The sequence below is a fragment of the Hyaena hyaena genome, unplaced genomic scaffold, assembly GCF_003009895.1.
Source record: "Hyaena hyaena isolate Hyena2069 unplaced genomic scaffold, ASM300989v1 scaffold_219, whole genome shotgun sequence".
Lineage (NCBI taxonomy): Eukaryota > Metazoa > Chordata > Mammalia > Carnivora > Hyaenidae > Hyaena > Hyaena hyaena.
Genome location: NW_024080850.1, coordinates 65136 through 90387, shown reverse-complemented (window position 1 = coordinate 90387; position 25252 = coordinate 65136). Strand labels below are relative to the sequence as shown.

Here is a 25252-nt window from a genome sequence, read left to right as displayed (position 1 = left end):
GGCCTCCTTCCCACGCTCGCACCGTAGGCCTGGAAGGGAGGCCGAATGGCCTCCCAAACGCCCCTGCACTTGTGAGAAGCGGCACCACTTTATGGCCTTGCTGGCTTCTCCGTCCTCCAGGCCTCAGCTGTGAGTCCATGAGGCTCAACGACCACGGAGGAGCCCAGGTATGCAGGTCTGTGATGGCGCTGATGCGCGGGCTCCGAAACCACAGGGCCACTTGGGGACCTGGGAAAACCAGGGAGAAATCGCACACCTGGTTGCAGATCCAGTCCCTGGAGGCGTAGGGTCTCTTAGGGGAAAGATAAAGTTGGGAATAGGCATCCAAGGAGACAGGGTCTCCTTTGGGGGTGTGGCCACAGGCTAAGAAGGAGGGTTTCATGCGTGTTTGGCGCCATTGGGTGGCCGAGGCTGCCGCAGAACCTACTGGACTCGGGAAGTCTCGGGGGGTCTGGCTTCCTTGGGAAAGGGCGCGGCTCCGAGCGCCAGGCGGGCTTTTCCTAGCAAGGTGGCTCTAAGTCCTAGAGCCGAGCGGGGCCTCCCAGGGCGGGGCGGGGCCTCCCAAGGGGAGGGCGCCACTCAGGGCCTCCTGACTTGGGGGTGTGGCTCAAGGGCGGGGGGGGGGGGGGGGGGGGGGGGGGGGGGGGGGGGGAGCAGGAGAGGGCGCGGCTCAGGGTGCAGAGCGGAGTCTCTTGGGCGGAAGGCGCGGGTCCTGGGACGGGCGGGACGGGACTTCACTAGTAACCCACGCGGTGCGGGAACTTCTGGAGAGTAGGCGCGGCTCAGGGTGAGGGGCGTGGTCTACCGGAAGGCGGCGTGGCTCAGCTTTCGGCGCACATCCTAGGGCGGGGCGGGGCCCCCGGTAGAGACCGCGCGGATCCTGGGGCGGGGCCCAGGAGAGAGCGCTGCTGAGCTCAGGGAGAGGTGGGGCCGGCCGCGAGTACTTAAGCAGCCTGGGGGGTTGCGGACGCCCCGTCATGGCTCTGAGGCACATCGCTTCTGTGCTGCGCTTCAGCGCTCCCCGCCTCGCCCCGCTGTCCACGGCGCCCGTGGCTCGCGAGCAGTCCGCCGCAGGCCGGGAGGCCGCTCCGGGATGCGGGGCGGCCGAACGCGCGCGGCCGCCAGTGCCGGCCGTGGACTTCGGCAACACTCAGGAGGCGTACCGCAGCCGGCGCAGCTGGGAGCTGGCGCGCAGCCTGCTAGTGTTGCGCTTGTGCGCCTCGCCTGCGTTGCTGGCGCACCACGAGCAGGTGCGCTGGTGGGCATGTGGGAGGGTAGGTGGCGCCGCGGGACGCGCAGGACGCTCTGCGTGTTCCAGGAGCCGTTATGAAGTTTTACTGTAAAGCGGCGGGGCGGTCGGGGGCGGGGGTGGGGAGGCAGGGAGCGGCCCTTGAGCATCTCCAGGAAGTCAGGAACGGGAGGTGTTTCCTGCATTCTCCTTTGAGCTTCGTGAATTTTCCTAATGCCAGTTACTACCAACTAAAAACAAAGACCAGTTTCTGAATTTTTAAGCTATATGCTGCTTGTGATAATGCAAAGTTGTCGCCTGAAAATTGAGTGTTTTAAATGTTGCTTAAAAGGGAGTCTTGGTGGTATTGAAGGGTTCATGGCCTGGGAACCCAGGGTTCTCAGAAACTGACTCAGGAGCTCGCCAGACACAGCTACTCCTAAGCGTGTTGGTGGAAAATGGGAAGCCCCTTGAACTACAGCTTTTATTACTTCAACACAGTAACTTGTGAAAAGTGTGTGAGCTTTGGGGAAGTAAAAAACAGAACGCTGTCTTAGCCACCGTCAGTCTGGATGTATGGAGATGACAATTATTTCAGGATGATCCTGGGAACAGTTTGCAAGGGTGCATGTTGGTGCTAAGTGTCTGGAAGGCTCTTTAATACAAGTGGTGTTCATTTCTCAAGCAAGACTGTGCTGAGAGTATCATGCTGCCTCCCTTGGTCCCTGGAGGAGGCAGAAGAAGCAGAACTGGAGTAATGGAGGCTTCTGGGAAGTCATCTGTGTTTGCAGTAAATGTGGATGTACTGAGGCAAATTTGTGGCTATGGAGAGCCCAGGCCAACCGGAGAGGAGGGCAGAAAAGAACACTCAGGGTTCAAGGAGCCTGGTGGGGGGTGGAGGTGATGAGGACCCTTTGGAGAGCACCAACGTCAGAAGAGCAAGAAAGGAGCAGCAAGTTCTGGAGGTGCCGTGGTCCGGAGGGAGGAGGCAGCTGGAGGGTGGCAACAACTAAGGGAGAAAGTGGCCAGCTATGAAGTCTCCATGGAGAGCAAGGACAGGGACCTGGCTCCTGCAGTTGGGGCATCATGGGACTGCTGGGGTAGGACTGGGACCCACGGGTCAGAAGTTGTTCAGGAGCTGTGCCTGCCGCCATGTGACTGGAAGGGAGAGAGTAAAGGCTGGAGTCATCTAGGCAGTATGTCTCTGAGCTTTCTTCCTTTGGATCAAAGCCAGGAGAGAAGCTGGAGATCGTGGGGTGCTGTGGGTGACCACTGTCCAAGTGCCAGAAAGTGCTGGAGTGCAGGGACCACTGTGGGTACCTGGAGGTGTGGAGAGGCTTCTCCCAGGCTCCCCTCCTGTCCCACCTGTGTCCTGGGGATGCCTTCAGGGAGCCCATTAACGGTGCTCTGTTTGCCCCCCGTGGGACCTGTTCCACCACAGCATTGCTAGTGGTCACACTGGTGCCAGTGGCCTCGGTGCCTGCTGCTGGAGGAAATGGGGCAGAGACCAGGCTGCAGGGCTGTGGGCTGCTCTCCAGAACCAGCATTTACCTTGTCCTCTGGCCTGCAGTGAAAATTCCTCCTGCTGAGCAGTGTGGGTCTGTGTGGCACCTTCAGGGGCGGTGGGGATCATTAAATCCGTTCCCAGGGAGTGTCAGCCTGCAGGAGCTCAGTTGGAGCTGCCGCATTGGTTTGGCACCCAGTTAGGTCCCTTCCTTGCCAGAAGACAAGAGTTTAGAAAACCCAAGTCCTCCATGACAGAGGCTTCTGTGCTTGGGTATAAGCCAGTGAGAAGAGAGTAACAGAAGGGGGGAGGGGACAGGATGGATGGCGATGGTGCCCTTGGGGGACAGGGAAGAGAGAGAACTGGCATTACTCCTTGGTTTGCACACATCTGTTTGAGTCTTTTACAGTGAAAGTGAGTATATGTGTTCCTGGTGCATTTCTAAACCCACAAAGGATGCCCCTACCTGGAGAAGAGGGGATGCCACCCTCATCTCAGACTGTGCCACCCAGGGATGCACCTGATGCCAGGATGGTTTTAAAGGGGCGGCTTTGCTCTGGAGTTAGCTTTAAAACTGCCAGCCCTGTCCCTTGTGGTTCCATAACCTTCTGTGACAGGTTGGCCTCCCCTTTGCCAGAGTGAGAGGGTGAGTGACCGGCTTGGTGACCTGGGTGGCCTTCCCTGCCATTCCCTCTGAGCCCCACCTCCACCTGGGGAGCTAGTCAGTGCGAAGTGCAGGGTGTGCGGGAGGTTGCCAGCCCAGGGCCCCCCCTGCTGAGTCAAATACCAGCGTCTGCCTTGCTCCTACTTCTCCTATTCGCATTGGCTGTGGCTGCTTTTTGGGCTTTGCCAGCAGAATTGAATAGTTATGACTGTGACTGTGTGGCCCACACAGCCTACATTATTTACCATGTGGCCCTGGACAGGAAAGTTTGCTGGGCCAAGAGTAGGTGGCTGGCCCATTTCTACACATGGTGGTTTCTGACAGTTCTCAGAGCTGACATGTACAATACTGGGGTTTTCCAGAACCCAGATGATGGTTTTTGGGTGTCCGGTTCTGCCCCACCTGCCACTGGGCTGATCTCTGATATAATCAAGGCCTGGCTTTTCCGCTGGCGAGGCTGCTCTGGCCGATAGACTCCTTGACCACTGGCCTAGGCTGTGTGGAGCTGAGATATCCTGCCCTGTTCTCCCGAGTTGACCCTGTAATTTTTTGTGTCTCATCCTCTTTATTAAAACAATGAGATGCAGGACACCTGGGTGGCTCAGTCGGTTGAGAGCGTCTGCCTCTTGATTTTGGCTCAAGTCACAACCCCAGGGTTGTGGGATGGAGCCCCACATTGCCCAGCATGGAGCCTGCTTAAGATTCTCTCTCTTTCTCTCTCTCTCTCTCTCTCTCTCTCTCTGTCCTGCTTCCCTTCTCTCTCTGCCTCTCTTTCTAAAAAAAAAAAAAAAAAGCAGACAAACAAAAAACCTAATGGGATGCAATGAAATCAGACACCACTACAGAGAGGTTGGAGCAAGGCAGTGGTCCTTGTCCTTGGGATGCCCTGCGGTGCCCTCAGGTTTGGTCCTGAGGCATCTTCACCAAATGCCAGCCTGTGATTCAGGGCGTGTCTGCCTTTGGGCCAATGTGAGGCTCCTCAGGACTAGCTTGCGGATGAAGGTGTTTGATTTACTCATACTTCTGCTTAAACTAGAGATTGTTTCTTGAAGCCCTGATCCCAAGAGATGTTCCTTACAAAAGGGGTTCTGTTATCTGTTGGGTTTGACAGACCTCAGGTTTTTTTCTGTCTTGGAGATAAGTTGGGGGGAGGGGTTGATAGTGGACACAGGAATTCCCAGGCAGGTGGCAGATGTGCCTTCCAAGCAGCCATCCCTTCTAGCCTCAGGGGCCTCCATTATCCTAACTCCTTCCTGCCCTGGCTGTTTTTACTGCAGGAACTCCATGCCACCTCCATGCCTTGGCAAGCCCCCCTCTCTGGGTCTAAGTTAGCAAACATCTCCCACCCGTGCCTGACAGTCACCCCCTCACCCCCTGTTCTGAATCACTCTGTGGGGGTGCCTTGCTCCATCAATGTGAGCTCCTTCTCTGTTTTGTTTAGCCTGGAATTGTCCTGGGCACAAAGCAGTGACTCAGGACTTTGAAGGATGGCAGAAATTGAGGAGATGGCAAAATGTAGTGAGAGGAGCTGAGTGCTCTGTGGGCAGCTGTCTTCCTCAGGGGCACATCCACTCTAGTTGTGGGTCTGCTGTAGCCCTGGATGACCTTGTAAAAGGTCACCTGGCTTATTATTTGCCTAATGCTTGCTCCAGTTGAAGTCAGACTCCTTCTGAATTTAGCATGTGTTCATCTGCTCAGCAACTACTGGAGGGCCGGCCCCTTGCCAGGCACTGTTTTAGGGACTGGGAATAAGCAGTGAACAAAATATTGAAAAATCTGGGTGCTCACCTGCTAGAAAGTTGCACCGAATCCTCCTACCTGGCATAACCCACTGAGGTGTGAATACAGAGGATGTTATGAACACACCCACTGCTATTCCCAGAGAGACCTGCTATTCGTTTCTTTATCCACCAAATAATGGTCTGGCACCGCTATGTGCCACTTGGGTCACCTGTGAGTGTTCAGGGCAGGGAAGTGGGAGCGGTGGTGGGGGTGGCGCTGGGACGTCTGCCCTGTACGAGGAGTAGATTGACAGTGGCTACAAGTGGAGAGGCGAGCTGTTGCTGGTGGCGTCCACTGTGACATCAAGGCCCCGAGTCGTGTTTGTCTTTGGGAGGTGTGTGTGAAGGCTTTATGGTTGGAGCGAAGGGAGGGGGGCACGCAGGAGTGTCCGGCTGGGACAGTGGAGGCCAGGCGACCAGAACAGCCCTTTCTTTCTGCCTTTCAGCTGCTCCATCTCACCAGGCGACTTCTGGGACAAAAGCTGTTCGACAAGCTGATGAAGATGACCTTCTATGGGCAGTTTGTGGCTGGTGAGGACCAGGAGTCTATCCGGCCCCTGATCCAGCACAACAGGGCCTTTGGCGTGGGCTCCATCCTGGACTACGGGGTGGAGGAAGATCTGAGCCCCGAGGAGGCAGAGCGCACAGAGATGGAGTAAGGCCTGTCTGGGCACCTGGTTGTAACCCCAAAGCATCCTGGGGCCGTCTGGGGCTGGGCTGGGAGGAGGCCTCCAGGGTAGGAGGGCTTGGTCAGCCTGCTTACCAGTGGCCCTCCTGGGTTCTGCCTGGGGTCAGACTTGCATTTTTGCCCTGTAAGGATGACAGCTCTGGGCTTTCACAAAAGGCCTTGTGTGCACAAGGCTAGAGGAGGGGCAGGGATAGAGGAGGGGCCCAATGTGGCTGGCCTGCCTGGTTTTGCGTTGACTTGCAAGGTGAGATTGGTTGTTGCTTTTTCAAATGGTTGGAACAAAACAAGAATACTATTTTGTGACACATTAAAAGTATATGAAATTCGGGGGGCGCCTGGGTGGCTCAGTCGGTTGGGCGTCCGACTATGGCTCAGGTCATGATCTCACGGTTCGTGGGTTCGGGCCCCGTGTTGGGCTTTGTACTGGCGGCTGGCTCAGAGCTGGGAGCCTGCTTCAGATTCTGTGTCTCCCTCTCTCTCTGACCCTCCCCTCCTCACGCTGTCTCTCTCTCTCTCTCTCTCAGAAATAAATAAAACATTTTAAAAAATCTTTTAAAAATAAAAGTAAATGAAATTCGGGGCGCCTGGGTGGCTCAGCTGACTTCGGCTCAGGTCATGATCTCATGGTTCATGAGTTCTAGCCCCATGTCAGGCTCTGTGCTGACAGCTCAGAGCCTGGAGCTGCTTTGGATTCTGTATCTCCCTCTCTCTCTGCTCCTCCCCCCTCATGCTTTGTTTGTCTGTCTCGCTCTCAAAAATAAGTACACATTAAAAAAAAAAGTATGTGAAATTCAGATCACTTTTGTCCTAGAGGAGCAGCACTGAGTAGCTGTGGCAGACACCATATGGGGTCACAAACCTATTTGCTGACCCCAGTGTAGGATGTGCTCTGGCTTCCTATTCTACTAAAGTATTTCTTCTGAGCCATTGCTAACCTGTTGGACAGGGCCCATTGCCCAACCCTTGCCTAGCTCTTGGGAGGGTTTTCTAATTAGCAGGTCGGCTCTGCCTGGTGGGTATGGAGCCTGTCAGACCTGGGGCCTACCCAGGTGTCTGAGAAGGGAATGTGCAGCCAGGAGCAGTGCGGCCAACTTGCTGTAGAACCTGTTCTCTGGGCAGTGGGTGTAGGGACAGATGGGTACCTCCCTGACCTACCTTTCTGGACCACAGAACAAAATTAGAGGACAAAGTCACCCTCTGCTTCCTGGAGAGGTAGCCTTACAGTAGATCCGGGCAAGACTGGCCCTTTCTGTGCAAAAATGCCCAGTTCCCATGCTGATACACGCACCCCTCCATGCCAGGCCCTCGCTTGCATTTGGGACCCTTAGTTCTGACAGCAGCTGTGCCCGACCACGTGAAGCTCAAGACAGGCCTGCTGAGTAGCCTGCCTTGTTGCAGGCTGGGGTGTTTGCTCTGGCCTGGGGACAAAAGGGGAGGGGAGGGAAAGGCATCACATGAGACTCCTGCCCTGGGAACGGAATGTCCAAGCCAAGCAGCAACAGCAGCAGTGGATTGGCCTGGGGAGTCCAGCCCCTGTCTAGCCATTTGCTGTCTTAAAGGCAGGGTTCTCCAGTTTGGCACCCTTCTGTGTGTTCCTCGCTGTGGCCTGGGGCTGCAGCCTTCCTGATGCTGCCTCCTGAATAACTAATGGCCTCTGTGTTCCCGCTGTGTCTGAGTTGAGGTGAGGGCTGAGCAATTTCACAATAGGATAATCTCCCTCTGGTATGAAAAGACTTCTTTCCCAGGGTGATCTGGCTGGCTTCCTGCCTGTCCTGCGGGGGGAGTATTGGGAGGTGGGCTGGCCTTGCCCTGTCTTGGAGCCAAGGAGCCTATGCCCCTGGGCCATGCTGCTGTTGATGCCTATCATGTTATAGCAGCCCTGCTTGGTGGGCTTTGGGATGTGAATGCTGGTCCCTCCCATCCTAACATGGCACCCACCATCTGAAGCCAGTGGCAAGTGTCCACTCATGCCCAGGTCTGCTGCCAGGCAGCCAAGTGCCTTTGGAGAGGCCTGGGCCAAGGGGACAGAACCAGGCTTGTGGGTGCTGGTTGAACATCTACACTGTCAGGTTGCCTGCCTAGCTTCCTGGGTGTTTAGTCAGGAGTGGCTCCTACCATGCAGTCTCCACCCATGCAGCCCCCATGCAGAGAACTGCTTCTGTGTCCCGGTGGGCCCCAGAGGTCTGTCCTGCTAATCTTGTCACGAGGCATGTAGACCCTGCTCTCTGGAGTGCTATAGAGGCCACTACCCCAAATTAGGCCACAGGGGTTGGGGTAGGAAGGGTATAGGTGGTGCTGGGTCTGCCATGGGCATAACCACATGAGGCACAGAAAGGATAAGAAGTGTGTGAATGCGCAGGAGGCCCAGCAGGCCTCCTGAATGTCTGAGGAGGGGACCCTGGAAGGGGTCCCTAGGCAGGAAGCAGGAGGTAGGAGGCTACTGGTGCCAGAGAGAGAGAGTAGCCACATAGGGTGGGGTCAGGATGGTGTTTATCCGAACACCTGGTAGAAGGCAGGAGCCCCATAGGGTCTCCCCAGCAGGCTGGGAAAGGGGCAAGGGTGCCTTCTGATGATCAACTGACAAAGACACCTGGGGACAGTGTGGATGGCAGCTGTGTCTGTCATGCCTGTGCAGACCCAGGACTGGCTGGCAGTGGAGCCCCAAGGTGGGGGCAGCTCCACAGGACTGGTGGGCGCAGAGCACTCAGGCACTGCTTGGAGCCAGGGCCTGGGGGGCTAGGGATGTGGATGTGCAGGCAGGAGTGAGCTCCACTGGGCTTCTTTGGGCTTCACTCCCTCCCCACTCCTTCATTCCCCCAGGGGAGAGCTAGTTCCCCTCACTTTCTGCTTTTTTCTAAAAAGCGTTCAGTCAACGTACCACCCAGTGCAGTGAGGTCAGCTTGGAGGTGGCCAAGAGATGGTCGGGGCCTTCCTTCTCCTCCGCAAACCTCCGGGTCACTTGTATTGATCTTCTTCTGCCCCTGGGCACATTCTCTTCGCTCCTCCACGTGTGTGTGTGCCCGCACAGGGCGGTCTCTTCCTTTCCCCGCCAGTCACATGACCCTCCTTCCTTCCACTGCACCTGGCAGCTGCCATCTTTGTCTTCTCGTAACCCACCCCCCAGGCCTGGTTGAGAGTGTGACCCTGATCCTTCTCGGTGCCATCTGCTCGGAGACAGGCCGCTGTCACCCTGACCACATGGCTGTGTGGCCGACCCAGTTCCTCTGCTCAGCCCATTTCTAAAGTGCTTCCTCCCTGGTCTGTGCCCAGAAGGTTCATGGGTGGAAACTGCGCAGACTCTGATTGCTTTCCTGCCACTGAGCCTGCTGGCAGTGAGGAAGGGAGTGGCCCACACTCCCCTGTACCTGGGGCTGGCTGGGGCTTGGAGGGTAGATAGGGCAGCTGTGGAAATGTTGAGCCGGAAACTTACACAATGATGGGCCACTAGGGGCCTTTTAGATAATAATTTCCCATGTGACAGAAGGCAGGGACCTTGAAGGTGAATACTTGTGTTTCCCTGAGCCATGGGCTGTATAGTTACAGAGCAGGCCCGAGTCCCCAGCAACCACTACCCTTGCTGATGAGACCCATGTCTTAGTGCAGATGGTGGGTCCCGAGTCGTGCTGTTTGCCTGGTGGAACCCAAACCACATCTTGGGGCTGGTTTTATAGGTGCTCCTCGTTCCCAGAGGGGATGTTGTGAGGGGGACTGACCCATCCCTTATGTTACAGAGTCAAATACTGTCACACAGTCACACCTCACCCTCTTCTGTACATCAAGCACATATGTCTAGTTGGCATCAGGTGGCTCTTGTCCCCTGTCCCCAGGTGGGGGCCTTGTGGGCTGTGCAGCCATGTGCAGGGTCCCTAGCCCCTGTGGACTGTCCCAGCTACTGGGACTCCCGAGTCCTGACAGTTGCCAGATGTAGGCCCTGGGGTTGCACAGGAACCAGGGCCCAAGGGGAGGGCTCCCTGGACGGCGGCTGGCAGCCCCTTGGTGCAAGAGCGGGGAGGTCAAAAGCTGCCTTAGACCTTTGACTCGACTTGAGGCTACCGCAGGTACAATTATCTCTGAGCGGCTTCTTTGGCTTTACCTCTGTCGCAAGTGCCTCAGAGCAGGGGGTGAGGGTGGGGGATGGGGAAAACACTATCCTTTTCCTGTCAAGTATGGGCAGAGACTCAGGGGCCCCTAGCGGTCTGAGCATTTAGGAGTTCACCCAATAAGCCACAGGGCTTCAGCTGTACTTTCTGTGGGAACTGATTTAAGAGGCTTTAAATATAAAGTCAGATGTTGGACAGAGCTCCTCAAATGCCACTCCAGGACAGTGATGGCCAGTGACTCCTTCATCTGAGTAGGCTTAGCCACATTTGCTGTCCCAGCTGTCCCAGCCACAGAGAGGGGGATGGGCTTACTGTGATTCTGGCAGGCATTCTGGGGGAGGGGGCACCTGAGTGGGGGCAGACCAGGCAGGAGTGGCAAGGCCATGGCCAGGGGACTGCAGGGAGGCTAATGTGGCTAGGCTGAACCTGAGTGTGGGCAGAGGCAACCATGTCCTCAGGCTGGCCTCACTGCTCTGTCCTCATGAGGACTGGGGGTTGTTATTCCCTTGTGATGGGAGGCCAGGGGAAGGCTTGCATTTTAAAAGAAAAACTCTGATTACTGGTTAGAAGACACACCTAAGGGGCAAGAATGAAGCAGGGTGCTGGCAGGCAGTGGCTGGAAGTGGGGCTAGCTGTGCACCCGGGCAGGAGCCCAGAGCCTGGCCTGGGGCTCCTGGCAGTTAGAGGTGCCTGGATGTAGGGGGCATAGGTCAGAGCAAGGGGCCTTGCTCCTCAGCTTTGGGAATTTTGTACTTTGGTAGTGGCTGGGCTCCATTCCTTATCAGCCCTGGCTGGCCCCGAGGCTCCGTTTTCCCCTCAGAAGGATTATCCCATAGCTAGCTTTCATCAAGCACCTCCTGTACGCGATGGGCTGTCAGCTAGTTTTATTCCCTCCTTACCTATCCATGAGGAATCTGAACCTTTTCCAGGATGCAGAGCTTGTAGGCCAGGTTGGTCTTGAGACTGCTTCCCTGCCCTGCTCCGGGGAGGTGACCCTGCAGGCCTGGGGTAGGTAAGGAGGCGGGTGGGGCACCTGAGTCACTCTTGCCTGCCCGGGCTAATCCAGCCATTCTTGTACAGCGCTCCATGTCAGGTCAGGTCCAGGACTCCACCTCTGGCTTCCTCTCACCTCTGCTTGCTCAAAGGGAACACGTGCTTGTCACTTGCAGCCTGAGGTGGTGTGACCCACACTCACCCCCTTCTTCCTTCCCACAGGTCCTGTACATCGGCTGTAGAGAGGGAGGGCAGTGGTGAGTACGAGGAGGCCATTCAGGAACAAATACTTTCACCACCTGCTCCCCCTCGCCATCACCACCCCTGCTTGGGAGACCTCGGTTCAAGGGCACAGGCAAGACTTGGGGCCAAGGCTCCTCCCTGTGCCCACATGGCTTCTCCCTGTGTGCACCCAGGCCATTGCTCCATTGACATCCTCGGGGCCTGCCCAGGGGTCCTCATCCCCTTGTCCAAAGTGGGTCTGGCTTTTGCCTTTCTGGCCCGGGTTGGCTATGTGACTAGGGCTGAGCCAGGTGGAAGGAACAGTGAGTATAGGAGCAGGGAGTGGTGGGCCACATGGTGGAGGGGGGCTGTGGCTGCCAAGGAGCCAGTCCTGAGAGCAGGGGGCTGTGGGCCATGGGCAGGTCCTGCTGGATGTGGGGGAAGCCCCACGTTTGCCTAGAGTGGGGTGGGAGCCAGAGCACAGCACAGAGCCTGTGTGTGCTCAGGCCATGTGCCCGCCCCTCCAGGTACAAGTAAGAGGGAGAAGCAGTACCAGCCCCACCGGGCCTTTGGAGACCGCAGGGATGGTGTCATCAGTGCCCGCACCTACTTCTATGCCAATGAAGCCAAGTGTGACAGCCACATGGAGACGTTCTTGCGCTGCATCGAAGCTTCAGGTAGGACCCTCCTCCTTGCCGGCCATACACCTGCCAGGGAGACTCAACCTCTTTGTGTAGAGATACGGGTGGGTGAAAGCAAGGCCAGACTGGAGCACTTGCCTGGGGCTCAGATGGTTGTGAGGATGACCATGGGTGACACTGGGAAGGATAGGCTGGGCTTAGGTCACACCTGAGTACAGCTCCTACCCAAGGAACCTGGCACCTTCTGCCCCTTCCTAGATATTAGAGCCCAGATGAGAACCTCAGTAAGGCCATCAGTGGGCTGAGCAGCACCCCCATCTGGGTCAGGGGCTCGAGCCTCTCCACATATGGCACTGGGGTTTGCCAGTGGCTGTGCTGTTGCCACAGAGGACTCCTCCCACCTGGTCATAGGTGGAGAGCCTACCAAGGGAGGCGAGTTAAGTGGGCCTCTGGGTCCTTTACTCTTCAGGACCTCCCCCAGCCACAGTGCAGCCCGCCATGTGGCCCCAGCAGCCCTTCCATCAGTGGGCTCTGTACCTTCTGAACACTGGGAGGAACGGGAGTAAGTTGTGCTCAGAAGCAGCCTTCTGGGAGCAGTGCTGGGGAGACGCCAGGTGGTCAGGCAGAGGGGGTCCAGAGCATGGGGTGCCTCCTTCCTCCATGCCTGCTCTGCCTGAAGCAAAGGTCACAGAAGCAAAGATAGGTCACGAGTTTCTGGAAGGAAGGAGAGAGTCAAGTGTGGTTGAGTGCCTTCTGTGCTCCACCCTGTGCTCCACCGGGTTTTTCTGTGTTCTGTGAATCCCCCCACGGACAGCCTCGGGTGCCGGTGGTATGGGAGAGGACGTGGAGGTAGGGACAGAATGGGCTGGTCTCGCTGGCTCCTTTGCCCACTGCCTTCCTGAACCCATGTGGCCGAAAAACCCTACCAAGTTGCCTGTTCCCGCCTCCAAGGTGGGGCATCTGGAGCAGCTGTGTCCGTGGGTGTTTATGGGCTCAGTAGAAACATAGTCCTTCTGCCCATAAATAGCTACCCAGCAACCCAAGATATTTGGCTCTTTGATGGGCTCTCCCTTCCTGTTGGGGGTGGGGGGCAGCAGGGACCCTTGGTGCCACCCACCTTAGCCTGAGATTGCTGAGCTGTCACTAGAACTACTTCCAGGGAGGGTAAGGCACACATGCGGAGGGGTAGACAGCCCTCCTAGACATTGCTGCAGCCCTGCTAGGCTCGGGTGGGGGAGGGGGGAGAGACCTGCTGGTCCCACTGCACTGTCCTCAGTTTTGGCTAGATCATTCAAGTCTCCCTGGTGGTCTTGGGGCCCATCTGTGAGGGAGACTCAGTACCATGTATGTTGCAGGTAATTGATAGGAAGAGGGGCCACACCAGTCATTTGCAGTCTGTCATGTGTCTGTCACTCTTGAGTGGTACACGCTCTCGGCATGGGCTCCTGGTCTTCCCCATCCCCCTCTGGAGCCCTAATGGTTCTTCCTGTGGCTTCCGACAGGCAAAGCCAGTGATGATGGCTTCTCGGCCATCAAGCTCACCGCGTTGGGGAGACCCCAGTTTCTGGTAAGCGCCAGAACCTTCCACCTGCAGAGAGAGTCTGTAAGAACTTGGGGCTGCTGTGAGCATTAAGTGAAAGCTCATATGTTGGTACTTTGGTGCCGGGAGCCAGGCACACAGGCGGGACTGGGAGGTGCTCAGAGCTCTGCAGGGGTCCTGGGGCCAGGGGGCTGGGAGTGTGCCAGAGCCGGTGCCTCAGGCCTGCACTCGCAGCTGCAGTTCTCAGATGTGCTGACCAAGTGGAGACGATTCTTTCACCAAATGGCTGCAGAGCAAGGGAAGGCTGGGCTGGCTGCCATGGACATGAAGCTGGAGGTGGCAGTCCTGCAGGTAGGACAGCTCCGCCCTGGTGGGTATGAGTGGATGGGCACAGTGGGGGCTTGGGGAGGAGCCCTGCCCGGGAGGAGCTGGCCAGGCAGTGTTTGAGGGGGTTCCCAGAGGCCAAGCACACGCTGCGTGGGAGGATTTAGGGAAGGGGCTGCTCACCCTGCACATGGCTGAGTGCTGGCTTCGGGTTCGGGAAGGGGCATGAGGGACAGGTGGGAGTCGACCTGTCTATGGAACAGAAACACAGGCCAAAGCTATCTTGTTCTCGCTAACGGTGTGATACAGTCAAAAGAGCCACACAAATGTTCAGGGGAACAGGAGATGTTAGTGAATGGGGCTGGGGCACGTCCGTGGGACTGCCTCCTTCTCACTTCCCAAGGAAAGTGTGGCAAAGATGGGCATCGCATCCAGGACGGAGATTGAGAGGTGGTTCACAGCGGAGACCCTGGGCATGTCCGGGTAAGAGTAGCCCCCCCCCGGCTGGGAATTCGGGAGCATATGCTCCGGTTTGCCCATAGTTCTGGCTGAGCCCCAACAGCTTCTCCCATGCCCTCCAGAGAGCATGGGCCTGGGGTGACAATGTGGAAGGACCTGTTCCCTGAGACACAAGGCGGGCGTTGACAGGGAGTCTGGAGTCGGCGGGGCTGGGGCTGCAGTTAGCCCAGACAGCAGCTGGGTGGGGAGGCCCCGAACCGGCAGGGCTACTCACAGAATTATTCGGGTCCTAGCATGAGGGTGCCACGCTCAGCCCTCCTGGGACCCACATGGCAGGCAGGCGGAGGGTGAGGGCAGCTGAGATCCTGGAGGGACCCACGACTCATCCTGAGACACCTGGGGGCTGGGACTGAGGTCACCAGGTTCTCCGGGCTGGCAGAGCTGTCCCTTGATGTGCGGGGTCTGCCTCCTTCCTGGCCTCCCGTGGTTGGCTCTTTCCCAAGCCTGACATGGCCCATGGTGTTCTTGGTTTCACCCTGGGTTTTTGTATATATATATAACTGTCTCCACCCCGATGCAAGAATGTTTTGGTTTTGGTTTCCATTTTGTAAACAGAGGACGATGTTAACGTTTTATCTGTCCTTTGAAACTGAAGGCTGAGGTGAGTTTTGTGGAGGTTGGGCTTGGGGTGCTTTTCTAAGGAATGGGCTGGTTGGGGCCTAGCCCCCACCCCCCTAGGTCTTAGCGCCCCCGTGCTGACGTGGCTTTTTCCACAGCACTCTGGACCTACTGGACTGGAGCAGCCTCATCGACAACAGGACTGAGCTCTCCAAGCACCTGGTGGTCCCTAACATGCAGGTGACGACCCCTCGCCCCATCAGCCTGTCTCACAGGGGCACAAGGCTGAGAAGGGAAATGTTCCCTGTTGCTTTCTCTGAGGCAGCAGCTGGGGACGCAGCGGCTGAAACTAGAGTCCTTCCTGGCTGCATAACACCCCTGTGGTCTGGAGGAAGAGGACAGATCCATGAGTGCCCCACAGAGAGGGAGAGAGACCCATGTCCTGTCTCCTTGTGTGTCAAGTCACCCCAAACTGGATATGATAACCGGCCTGAAATAGCAATAATCATATTATCCCACGTCATGGTTCTGGACGGATGGGTGGTTCTTTCTCAGGGTCTCCCTTGCGGTTCTCAGAACATGGTGGGAGCTGGGGTCATTGTGGAGGGTCCCCACTCACACGGCCAACAGATGATGCTGGCTGTGGGCCAGGGCTTCCTCACCACATGGCGGCTGGGTTCCCAGGTTGAGTATCCAAGAGGCAGGCGGAAGTAGTATTACCTTCTGCAGCCTAGCTTCAGATGTCCCACAGCATCATTTATGCCTAAATCTGTCTGTTAAAAGCAAGTTATTAGGCCAGCCTATGTTCAGGGGGAGAGGAATGAAACAACTCCCCCTTCCCCCATCCTGCCTGTGGGAGGTGCCAGGAATTTGTGCCCTGTTTGAAACCACCCCTGAGCTGGGATGTAAAGCTGCAGTAGAAGCCCCATGGGAAAACATCCCACTGATACTGCCTTCCCCCGGCATCAGGCCCCAGCTGATGGAGGGCCCAGTCCCCAAGTTAAGACACTGAGGGCCAATGGAGGGGCATGCTCGAGGCCCCACTGAGAGTGCCCTGGGCAGTGTTAGCAGGCATGTGGGGCTAGCAGAGGGCCCAGGGCTACACAGGCCTCCAGGGTAGGAGCCCCCCACCTCCACCCCAGCTGCTGAGCACCAGCTTTCTGCCGACCTGCCAGCTCCCTGATGGCCACCACTGTCTGGAGATGGTGCCTCTGTCCCCACTCTGTGTTGTCCATCTACTGCAAGTTGTCCCTCCTGCTTGTAGCCATCACTCTTCCTCCGAGCCCTCTCCCTGCTAGGGGCTGAGTCCTTCTGGGTGATTGGATGGGTCAAGGGTTTCTTCCTTATCATTGTGTGGGAGCAGACACCTTGAGTGCAGGCCTGACCTGGGGCGGCTAGCCCTGTGAGTCAGAGGGTGCTGGTTGGTAGCAAGGTCCTGGGGTATCAAGTGACCATGTGGCCTCAGGACAGGCACCAATCTTCGCTCAAAAATGGGAGGCAGGGGATGCGGTGGCCTTGTTGGTCCTGGGGTATTGGTGGGACCTGCACATGGGGCCAGGGGATGCCCTCAGGCAGAGGGAGCTGTGGCTTTGGGAGGTGGGAGCTTGAAGCCTTGCTGTGGCCTGACCATATGCTGCCCCAGACAGGACAGCTGGAGCCTCTGCTGTCACAGTTCACTGAGGAGGAAGAGCTGCAGATGACGAGGATGCTGCAAAGAATGGACATCCTGGCCAAGGTCGAGGACCCTGGGACGTGCCTAGGGAGGGGGGGCACCTGTCTCACATGATCCCAGTCAAACCTTCTGTCCCACCCTGCACTTCTCAGAAAGCCAGCGAGGTGGGTGTGCGGCTGATGGTGGATGCCGAGCAGACCTACTTCCAGCCCGCCATCAGCCGCCTGACACTGGAAATGCAGCGCAAATTCAACAGGGAGAAGCCACTCATCTTCAACACGTACCAGTGCTACCTCAAGGTATGGCCCCTGCCCACTGCCCCCAACCCCCACCGGCCCTCAGGTGAGGGGATGGCCCTCACTTGAGTCCCGTGCTGGTGTCGGGAGAGGCCTCTGCCTGAGTGTGACAGCCTCTGAGTGGGAAGAAAGGCCCCAGGACTCGGTCGTCAGCTGTGTGCCGGCCCTTCCTCTGGGCCTCAGATCCCAGACAGGGTTGTGAAGGGGTAGAAGGAAGATGAAGGAGACCTTTTACAGTCTGCTTCATGTGCCTTAATACCCCAAATTTGAAGGCCTCATGAGTCACTGTTTTTACGTGCCATTTTTTTTTCCTGCCATTTTTCAGCTTGGGTCCCTCCGAGAATCAGACGAAATCTCTGGTCCCCTTCCCACAAAGAGACTTGCTGAGAATCTTGCATGTACCTCAGGGAGCCCAGGGTGCTTGAGGGTGGGGTCACTGAGCACAGACCTGGGCTGGGCTGCTCTGGGACCAGCCAGGTATTTGGAAGAGATGGTGTGGGATGGGTGTCAAGGCTCTAGGGCTGGGGGAAGTGGGTGGGTGGTGGGACCCAGGGAGGTGCCCATAGCAAGCAGCTGACTTGCCCCTCAGTCAGCCTGAGAAGACTCGAGTGTACCATGGCTGCCGGTACCTAGTCTGTCCCCCAACAAGCTTGGGGGCCACACAGAGGAGTCACCATTTCTTGGAGATGGAAGTCAGACAGCCTTGCTCACTCACACTTGTCTCCCAGCTCTCTTGAGCACCTGGGCCTCAGGGTGGAGGGCGCCTCATCCTGGTCAGCAGCAACTTTTGGCTCTGGTCCCGCAGGACGCCTATGACAATGTCACCCTGGATGTGGAGCTGGCTCGCCGTGAGGGCTGGTGCTTTGGGGCCAAGCTGGTGCGGGGTGCATATATGGCCCAGGAACGCGCCCGTGCTGCGGAGATTGGCTATGAGGACCCCATTAACCCTACGTATGAGGCCACTAATGTCATGTACCACAGGTGCGCCAGCCCTCCCCCTGGGGGGTCTCGTGGCTTCCTGGGGAGGGGAATGAGGAAACAGGGCAGGGGTGTTGAAAATGACCTGACATGACCTCTGTCTAAAGGGGGAGCGGCACCGTGTGTCAGAAGTCTCTGTAGGAGCAAGACTTCTATCCTGAGGCCAGACCTGATTATCTCCTCTGCTTTTAACTTATTTTTTATTTTTTGAATCCTCTTTTTTTTTTTTACCCTTTCTAAAACATATTAAGGTGGATTTTAGCACAGAAAAGTCTACTGAATAAAACTAAACTGGCCCAGATGCCCCAACCAGCTCTTGTTGACACTTAGGACAAGGGATCCCCGAGTAGACCTCTTGCCTTGCATGCGGCCCATTTGCTTTCCAAATGACACACCAGGATCATCAATTGTTTCTGCATCTGCTTCTGCTGTGTTTATCTTGCTGACATTGTCCTGCAGCAAGGACAGGCAGAGCCCATGCTTTTTCTCTGCGAGGTGTGTGTGTGTGTGTTGCACATTCACACCCGGAGTGTCTGCCCGCCTTGGCTCCTGTTCCCTCCCCAGCCCTGCTTCTTTCTGGGAGTTTCCAAGTGTGCCATGGGTGTACCCACATCAGCTTTGGCATCGTGCATTCAGCCCTGTGCCCTTGCTTTTCCATGTAACACCCATTTGGATCCTCCCGTGTCAGTGTGCCAGCCCACGGTGTTAACCCAACAGCCAGCAGGGTGCCCATTTTTGTGAGCTTTCGGTGGTTTTGTCAGGTCATGACAGTAGTGTCTCATAGCACACCCCGCCCCCATCTCCTGTACTCACGGGCAAGGCCGTAGTTGTCATGCGACCCTCACACTGGCAGGACCCTCACACTGTCTATGCACAGGGAGGCTTCAGTTTCCTTGTGGACCCCTTCTGGAAGCGAAGGGTGCTGTCCTGGGTGCACTGTGTCCCAGCTAGTCTCCTGTTGAATGTCTAGCCCAAGGTACTGCTCATGTTTTCTTTCTTACCTATGAGGTGTTGAGGAATGGCAAGTAGAGCCTTGGTCCCATTACCATGGCCATGCTTGGAAGGAGTGGGCTCGCTGGACAGCCACGGGCCTGCCTGTGGCCTCTACAGGCTGAGGCTCATGTGGCACTCCCTTCAGGTGCCTCAACTATGTCCTGGAGGAGCTAAAGCACAACGCCAAGGCCAAAGTGATGGTGGCCTCTCACAATGAGGACACAGTTCGCTTCACGCTGCGCAGGTAAGCACCCCCTTCAGCTGTCTGGTGTTCCTTGGTGAGGGGAAGGGGCTCGGGATGAGTGGTATGGAAGCTATGTGCAGAGTGACCTGTTGGACATGATGGATTTGGGGGTGACGTCTGTGGAATGAACTAGAGTGGCAGTTTTAGCGTCCTGCAAGCCCCCTGTCTCCCCAGGTCCAGCTGGCTATTGGCACTGCAGTAGCAAAAAGGCTATTTGCAGTGACCTGGGTTGTTTTTTGTTTTGTTTTATTTTGTTTTAATTTCTGAGAGAGAGAGACAGCGTGAGGAGGGGAGGGTCAGAGAGAGAGGGAGATACAGAATCTGAAACAGGCTCCAGGCTCTGAGCTAGCTGTCAGCACAGAGCTGGACGCGGAGCTCAAACCCATAAGCCATGAGATCGTGACCTGAGCCGAAGTCGGATGCTCAACCGACTGAGCCACCCAGGCGCCCTGACTTGGGTTTTTAAAATTAATACCTGGCTTATTAGAATTTCAAGTCAGAAACTAAGTTTCATTAGATGATTTAAATAGCTTACTGAAATGCACAAATACAGTGTGCAGTCAGATCCCCTTAGGAGGCCTCCAGCGTGTCACCTCATTTATAAATAGTTAATCTTAACGTTTTAAACTGCATTTAGAACTTACTATAGTCTGTTTTTTCTTTAAATGTGTGTCCTATGGAGCAAAATTTTGGTAGAATCCATGCAAGTCAGATACAGGAATAAGGTGAAGTAAATTAAAAAAATAATTTTTTAGTTTTTAAATTTATTTTTGAGAGGCAGAAAGAGCATGAGAGAGGGAGACACAGAATCTGAATCAGGCTCCAGGCTCTGAGCTGTCAGCACAGAGCCGGACACAGGGCTCGAACTTGTGAACTGCGGAAATCATGACCTGAGCCGAAGTCAGACGCTCAACCAAGTCACCCAGGCACCCCATGAAGTAAATTCTTAAATATTCCAGTGTTATCACCATGTTTTTGTGGTTTCTATCTTAACCCAGTGAGCACCACATGAGGGATACTAGCCACTCCTCCTGCTTCCGTCTCTACCTATTTGCGCTTGAGGCCCCACAGGAAGCACGGTAGCAGTGGCCTTGAGGGCCCTTTCCTTTCCCAGAGGCAAAGCCGGGCAGCCAAGGATTGTGGCCAAGCAGGGCTTCCGGAAGAAGCAATGAGAGAACAGCCAAGGCACTGTGCAGCCAGCTGCCTGACGAGCTGACTCTGGTCACTCTACACCCATTTGGTGAAGCAGTGCTTATTCTCTGTTTGCTCACTGCTTTTTCACAGCCTGGAACAGCAGCTGAAAACTAGGGTTGTTTTTAATTTTATTTAAATCCAAGGTATTTAACATACAATAAAATAATGGTTTCAGGAGTAGAATTTAGTGATTCATCACTTACATTATGACACCCAGTGCTCATCACAAGTGTCCTCCTTAATGTCCATCACCCATTTAGCCCATTCCCCCAACCCACCTCCCCTCCAGCAACCCTATTTGTTCTCTGTATTTAAGAGTCTCTTATGTACTGCCTCCCTGGTTTTATTTTTCCTTCCCTTCCTCTATGTTCATCTGTTATGTTTCTTAAATTCCACATGAGTGAAATCATGATATGTCTTTCTCTGATTTATTTTGCTTAGCATAATATATTCTAGTTCTATCCACGTTGTTGCAAACAGCAAGATTTCATTCTTTTTGGTTGCCAAGTAATATTCCATTGTGTGTGTGTGTGTGTGTGTGTGTGTGTATCTCACACATACATATACACACACATTATATATATATGTACATACCACATCTTCTTTATCCATTTGTGAGTCGGACATTTGGGCTCTTTCAATAACTTGGCTATTGTTGATAGTGCTGCTATAAACATTGGGGTGCATGTTCCCCTTCAAATCAGCATTTTTTATCCTTTGGATAAATACACAGTAATGCAATTGTTGGATTGTAGGTTGCTCTATTTTTTTTTTTTAATGTTTATTTATTTTGAGATTGAGAGGAGAGAGAGGGAAAGAGAGAATCTCAAGCAGGCCCTACTCTGTCAGTGCTCAGAGCCTCACATGTTGCTCGATCCCATGAACTGTGAGATCATGACCTGAGCTGAAATCAAGAGTCAGATGCTCAACCCACTAAGCCACCCAGGCACCCCTAGGGTAGTTCTATTTTTAATTTTTTGAGGCATCTGCATACTGTTTTCCAGAGTGACCGCACCACTTTGCATTTCCACTAGCAGAGTAAGAGGGTTCCCCTTTCCCACATCCTCACCATCTGTTGTTTCCTGAGTTGTTAATTTTAGCCATTCTGACAAGTGTGAGATGGTGCCTCATTGTGGTTTTGATTTGTATTTCCCTGATGATGAGTGATATTGAGCATTTTTTCCTGTTAGTGAAAACCATGATTTCTAATGCGTAGCATTTGCAGCTATCAGGGTGGGGACATGAGCGCTGAGGCCACCAGTGCTACCCAGGCCAAGTGCAGGCTGTGACAAGTCTCCCTGAGAGTCCCTGCCAGGATTGGGGTCTCGCTGTGTCTGTGGGATTGGTGAGGGGTTGAGTGGAGTCCTAGCTGGACAGGACTGCTCCGCCTTCTTCCCTCCATTCCCTGGGGACTTCCCAGCTGCCCATTTACTGCCTTGGATGCCCCAACCTTGTCACTGGACGTCAGAGGGCCAGAGGTACCTTTTGTGCTTGGTGAAGGAAAAAAATTAGTTCTGGCTTGACTTTTAAAACAGATGATTACATTGCAAATCTTAAAATCTGGCTTTCCCTTAGACTTAAAAATACTCTGTTATTCCTTGATGGAAACTTGATCATAAACCCCAGAACACCAGGTCCTCCACTAGTTGACATACATGGAGAGCCTCCCTGTGCCCCTGGCCTGGCACTTGGGAACCTGCACCCCTATACAGTGGCAGGCCCCATAGGGTCAGTGATGGGCAAGTGGCATCTTAGGTTTCAGTTATGAGGTCAACAGGCTTTGCTTGACCACTCCCATTTTAGGTGGGGGTCACAGGTAGGCCACTCACCAGCTAGACAGGGAAGAGTAAAAGTTCTAAAGGTAGAACTTGCCCTCAGAAGGGCTTTCTCTCTCCTGCTTTCTGAATCTTCCCACCTAAGAATAGGCCTATTCTCAGCATCTTAGCCAGGGAGGCCTCCTGCCTTGGATGTGGCTTCCTTTGTCTGGAGTGCCAGCTGACTGCGCTCTCCTTTCTCGTAGCCCCCAGAGCCTGTGCCAGGCTCCACAAATACTGCTGTCATGGAGGCTTGGCGCCTGCAGGGTGTGCCTCTGTGTTCTTGCACTGGGAGCTGGGAAGCCCATGGCAGCTTGGGCTTACCTTCCCCGAGGAAGCACTGTGGGTCTCTGATGCCACATCAGGCAGCTCAGACTGCCTGTGTTAGCTCTGGCTGAGTGGCAAACCCACCCAGAACTCAAGAGGCCTGAACAACTGCATGTTCTGTTGGGCCAGCAGTGGTGGCTGGGCTCAGCTGGGGACTGCTTCTGCTGGCCCTGCCCTGGGATCTGACTTGTATCTGTGGTCAGCTAAGGCCTGACTGGACCTAAATGGCTTCATTCATGGCTGGGGCAGCAAAGGGGACTGCATCACATGTCTGGTTTCCTATAGGCCAGCGTGGACTTTACCACAAAGTGGTCTCAGGCTTTCAGAAGCCCTGAGAGGGCAAGCCTCTGCCTCACCACATTTGCTCTTGTTGGCCCAAGGAAGTCAGGAGGCCCAGCCCAGAAGCCAGGTGGAGAACCCTTGTCTGCTGGGAGAAGCTACAGTCACATGGCATAGGGGGTGGAGAGGGGTCAGCAGCCATTTCCACAGGAGCCACACGAATGTCCCCACCACTGCCAGTCAAGTGGGCAGCAACATGGTGGCAGCCTTGCTCTCACGGTGTTCATGTTCCAGTGAGGGACAGAGTTACCTAAACTGGAGAGCAGGGTTACATGGTAGAGACCATCGCCTGCTTTAGACTGGGTGGCCCCCACCAGACTCTGACAGAAAGAGGGAGAGGATCTCTGGAGGGATGACCCTCATGGGGAGGGTCAGGGTGAGGTGTCCTCAATGCTCTAGGAGTGAGGGGCCTGAGACGGTGAGAAGAGGGGGACCCTGGAGACAGGGAAGCACACTGCTGGTGTGCAGCCTGGTTGGGTGTGAGGAGGACCCAGGCTGAACATGCCACTGGACGGGGGTGGAAGGACGAGGGCAGATTCCAGAGCGCTGGTAGTCGAGTCTGGACAAGTGGATACAGGAAGCTGGAGGTAAAAATATGAGAATCCTCAGTAGACATTTCAAACCCTGGAAATTTTTGTAAGATCCTACAAGGGAGGTATGAGAACAGGAGAGGGTGCTGGACACGGTTGGGGGCCACCCACCCCAACGCATCTGAGCAGCACTAATAGAAATGTTAGCCACATCTATGCTAAATGTTCCACTAGCCACATGAAAGAGATGAAGTTAATTTCAATAATCCCTTTCAATTAGCCCAACATACCCAAAATATTACCTGCATTCAGTATTTCAGAAAAACAATGCATTCTTTTTTTCCAGTTTTCAAAATCCCATGTGTGTTAGATACTTTTAGCACATCTCAATCTAGACCAGTCGACTTCCAGAGAGTCAGTGGCCACCAGTGGCTAGTGCTGCTGTATGAGACAGAGCAGCCAGTAAGGGGAGGACAAAAGACCAGGTCGGGTGGAGGGGTGTGTGGGACAGAGGGGATGCTGCACCGAAGGAGAGGGGCTCAAAAAGGGATTGGAAGAGGGCCTCTGAGAGTTTACCCAGGCCATGCCTTGGGGCAGGCCTGCCTCACTGGGTCAGGGCAGGTGAGAGGGGAGAGGGAAGGGGCTATGGGGAGCGAGCAAAGTGGGAGGAGGCTGGCTGGGGGAGGAGGGAACTTGGTGGCCATGATGTGAGGTGGGACTTGCAGGGCAGAGGCCTGGTCTGGGCAGCACAGAGCCTAAACCCATGCTCCACCCTGCAGGGGATGGAGGCTAAAGTGTATGAAGATCTGGGAGTGGAAGTGGCGGGCTCAGAGCTAGCTTAAGTTGCCCCAGGGGCTCACCTGCCATCTTGTCTGTCTCCAGGATGGAGGAGCTGGGCCTGCACCCTGCTGATCGCCAGGTGTACTTTGGACAGCTACTGGGCATGTGTGATCAGATCAGCTTCCCACTAGGTGAGCTGAGCCTCCAAGGGGAGCAGGGGTGGGGGGGTCCAGGACTGGGACTCACTGCTTCTGCCTGTGTGTACAGGTCAGGCGGGCTTTCCTGTGTACAAGTATGTACCCTACGGTCCTGTGATGGAAGTGCTGCCCTACCTGTCCCGCCGTGCTCTGGAGAACAGTGGTATCATGAAGGGTGCCTGGCGGGAGAGGCAGCTGCTGTGGCAGGAACTCAAGCGGAGGCTCTGCACGGGCAGCCTCTTTCACCGTCCAGCCTAGTGCTCGTGGGCCACCATTTCCCACCTTCAGACTCACCCTCCAGACGCTGCCTTGCCTGGGCTGTGGCCTCCCAGGCCAATGCCACATTTACAGCCCAACCCCGACTTCACATGGATTCACCCTTTTATGCCCAAGACTGTGAGACCCACTGGATGTGGGGCCTCCGTGCCCCTCTGGCCTCTGCCCAGTATATGGGCATTCAGGCCATGTCTGATGCCTGCCAGAGACACTGGGAGCTGTCAGGGACTGCCCTTCAACGAATGGGCACAACAGCTATGACCTTGGACCCAAAGGACCACCTTCTGCCAGGGTTCATCCAGCTTACACCCTGAGCCCCTCAGATGGGCAGTCACCAGGCTGGGGAAACTGGCCTGGTCAATAAAACCACTACTCCTGCAGCCCTCAACTTCATTCTTGGCAACGCTCTTTCCCTCAAGCCCTCATGTAGGGCCAGCATCAAAGACAGAGTGGCTCTGATGGCTCTGCCACTCTGGCACCAGGTGTCTCTGGGGGCAACACCTGCCCTGGATGGGGTGCACCCACCAATACCTTCCTTCAGGCTGTATCACAGATTTGGTTGTGTAGGGTGCTGGACACTCCCACCCCAAAACTGCACAACCCAGATGACAGACAGCAGGGCCCCTGGGCACAGACCAATGCAGACAAGATACTCCTGGGATGGACTTGCTGCTTCCCTATCCTGGACTCTCTCCCCAGACTCATCTTGCTGCTCTGTGCCCTTCGCCCCAGCTGCCCCAGCTGCCCCAGTGACCCATCAGGCTCCTGCCATTGTGATCAGAGCTGACTCATAGCTGCCTCCTCCCTCTAGCCCTCAGCCCCACAGAGCAGACTAGATGTGGTCTCAGTG

At 55.4% G+C, this 25252-nt stretch overlaps 1 protein-coding gene across 1 annotated transcript; it reads left to right on the top strand.

Annotated features, from left to right (window-relative positions):
* The first annotated feature begins 905 nt into the window (after window positions 1-905).
* Window positions 906-24795, top strand: LOC120238852 (proline dehydrogenase 1, mitochondrial). The gene is made up of 14 exons (XM_039242902.1): window positions 906-1250; window positions 5624-5832; window positions 11181-11215; window positions 11708-11857; window positions 13324-13388; window positions 13596-13712; window positions 14089-14168; window positions 14921-15002; window positions 16405-16497; window positions 16587-16733; window positions 17536-17711; window positions 18847-18945; window positions 24032-24120; window positions 24197-24795. The coding sequence occupies exons 1-14, from the start codon at window positions 978-980 to the stop codon at window positions 24382-24384; spliced, it is 1803 nt and encodes a 600-aa protein (XP_039098833.1). The 5' UTR covers window positions 906-977; the 3' UTR covers window positions 24385-24795.
* Window positions 24796-25252: the final 457 nt, after the last annotated feature.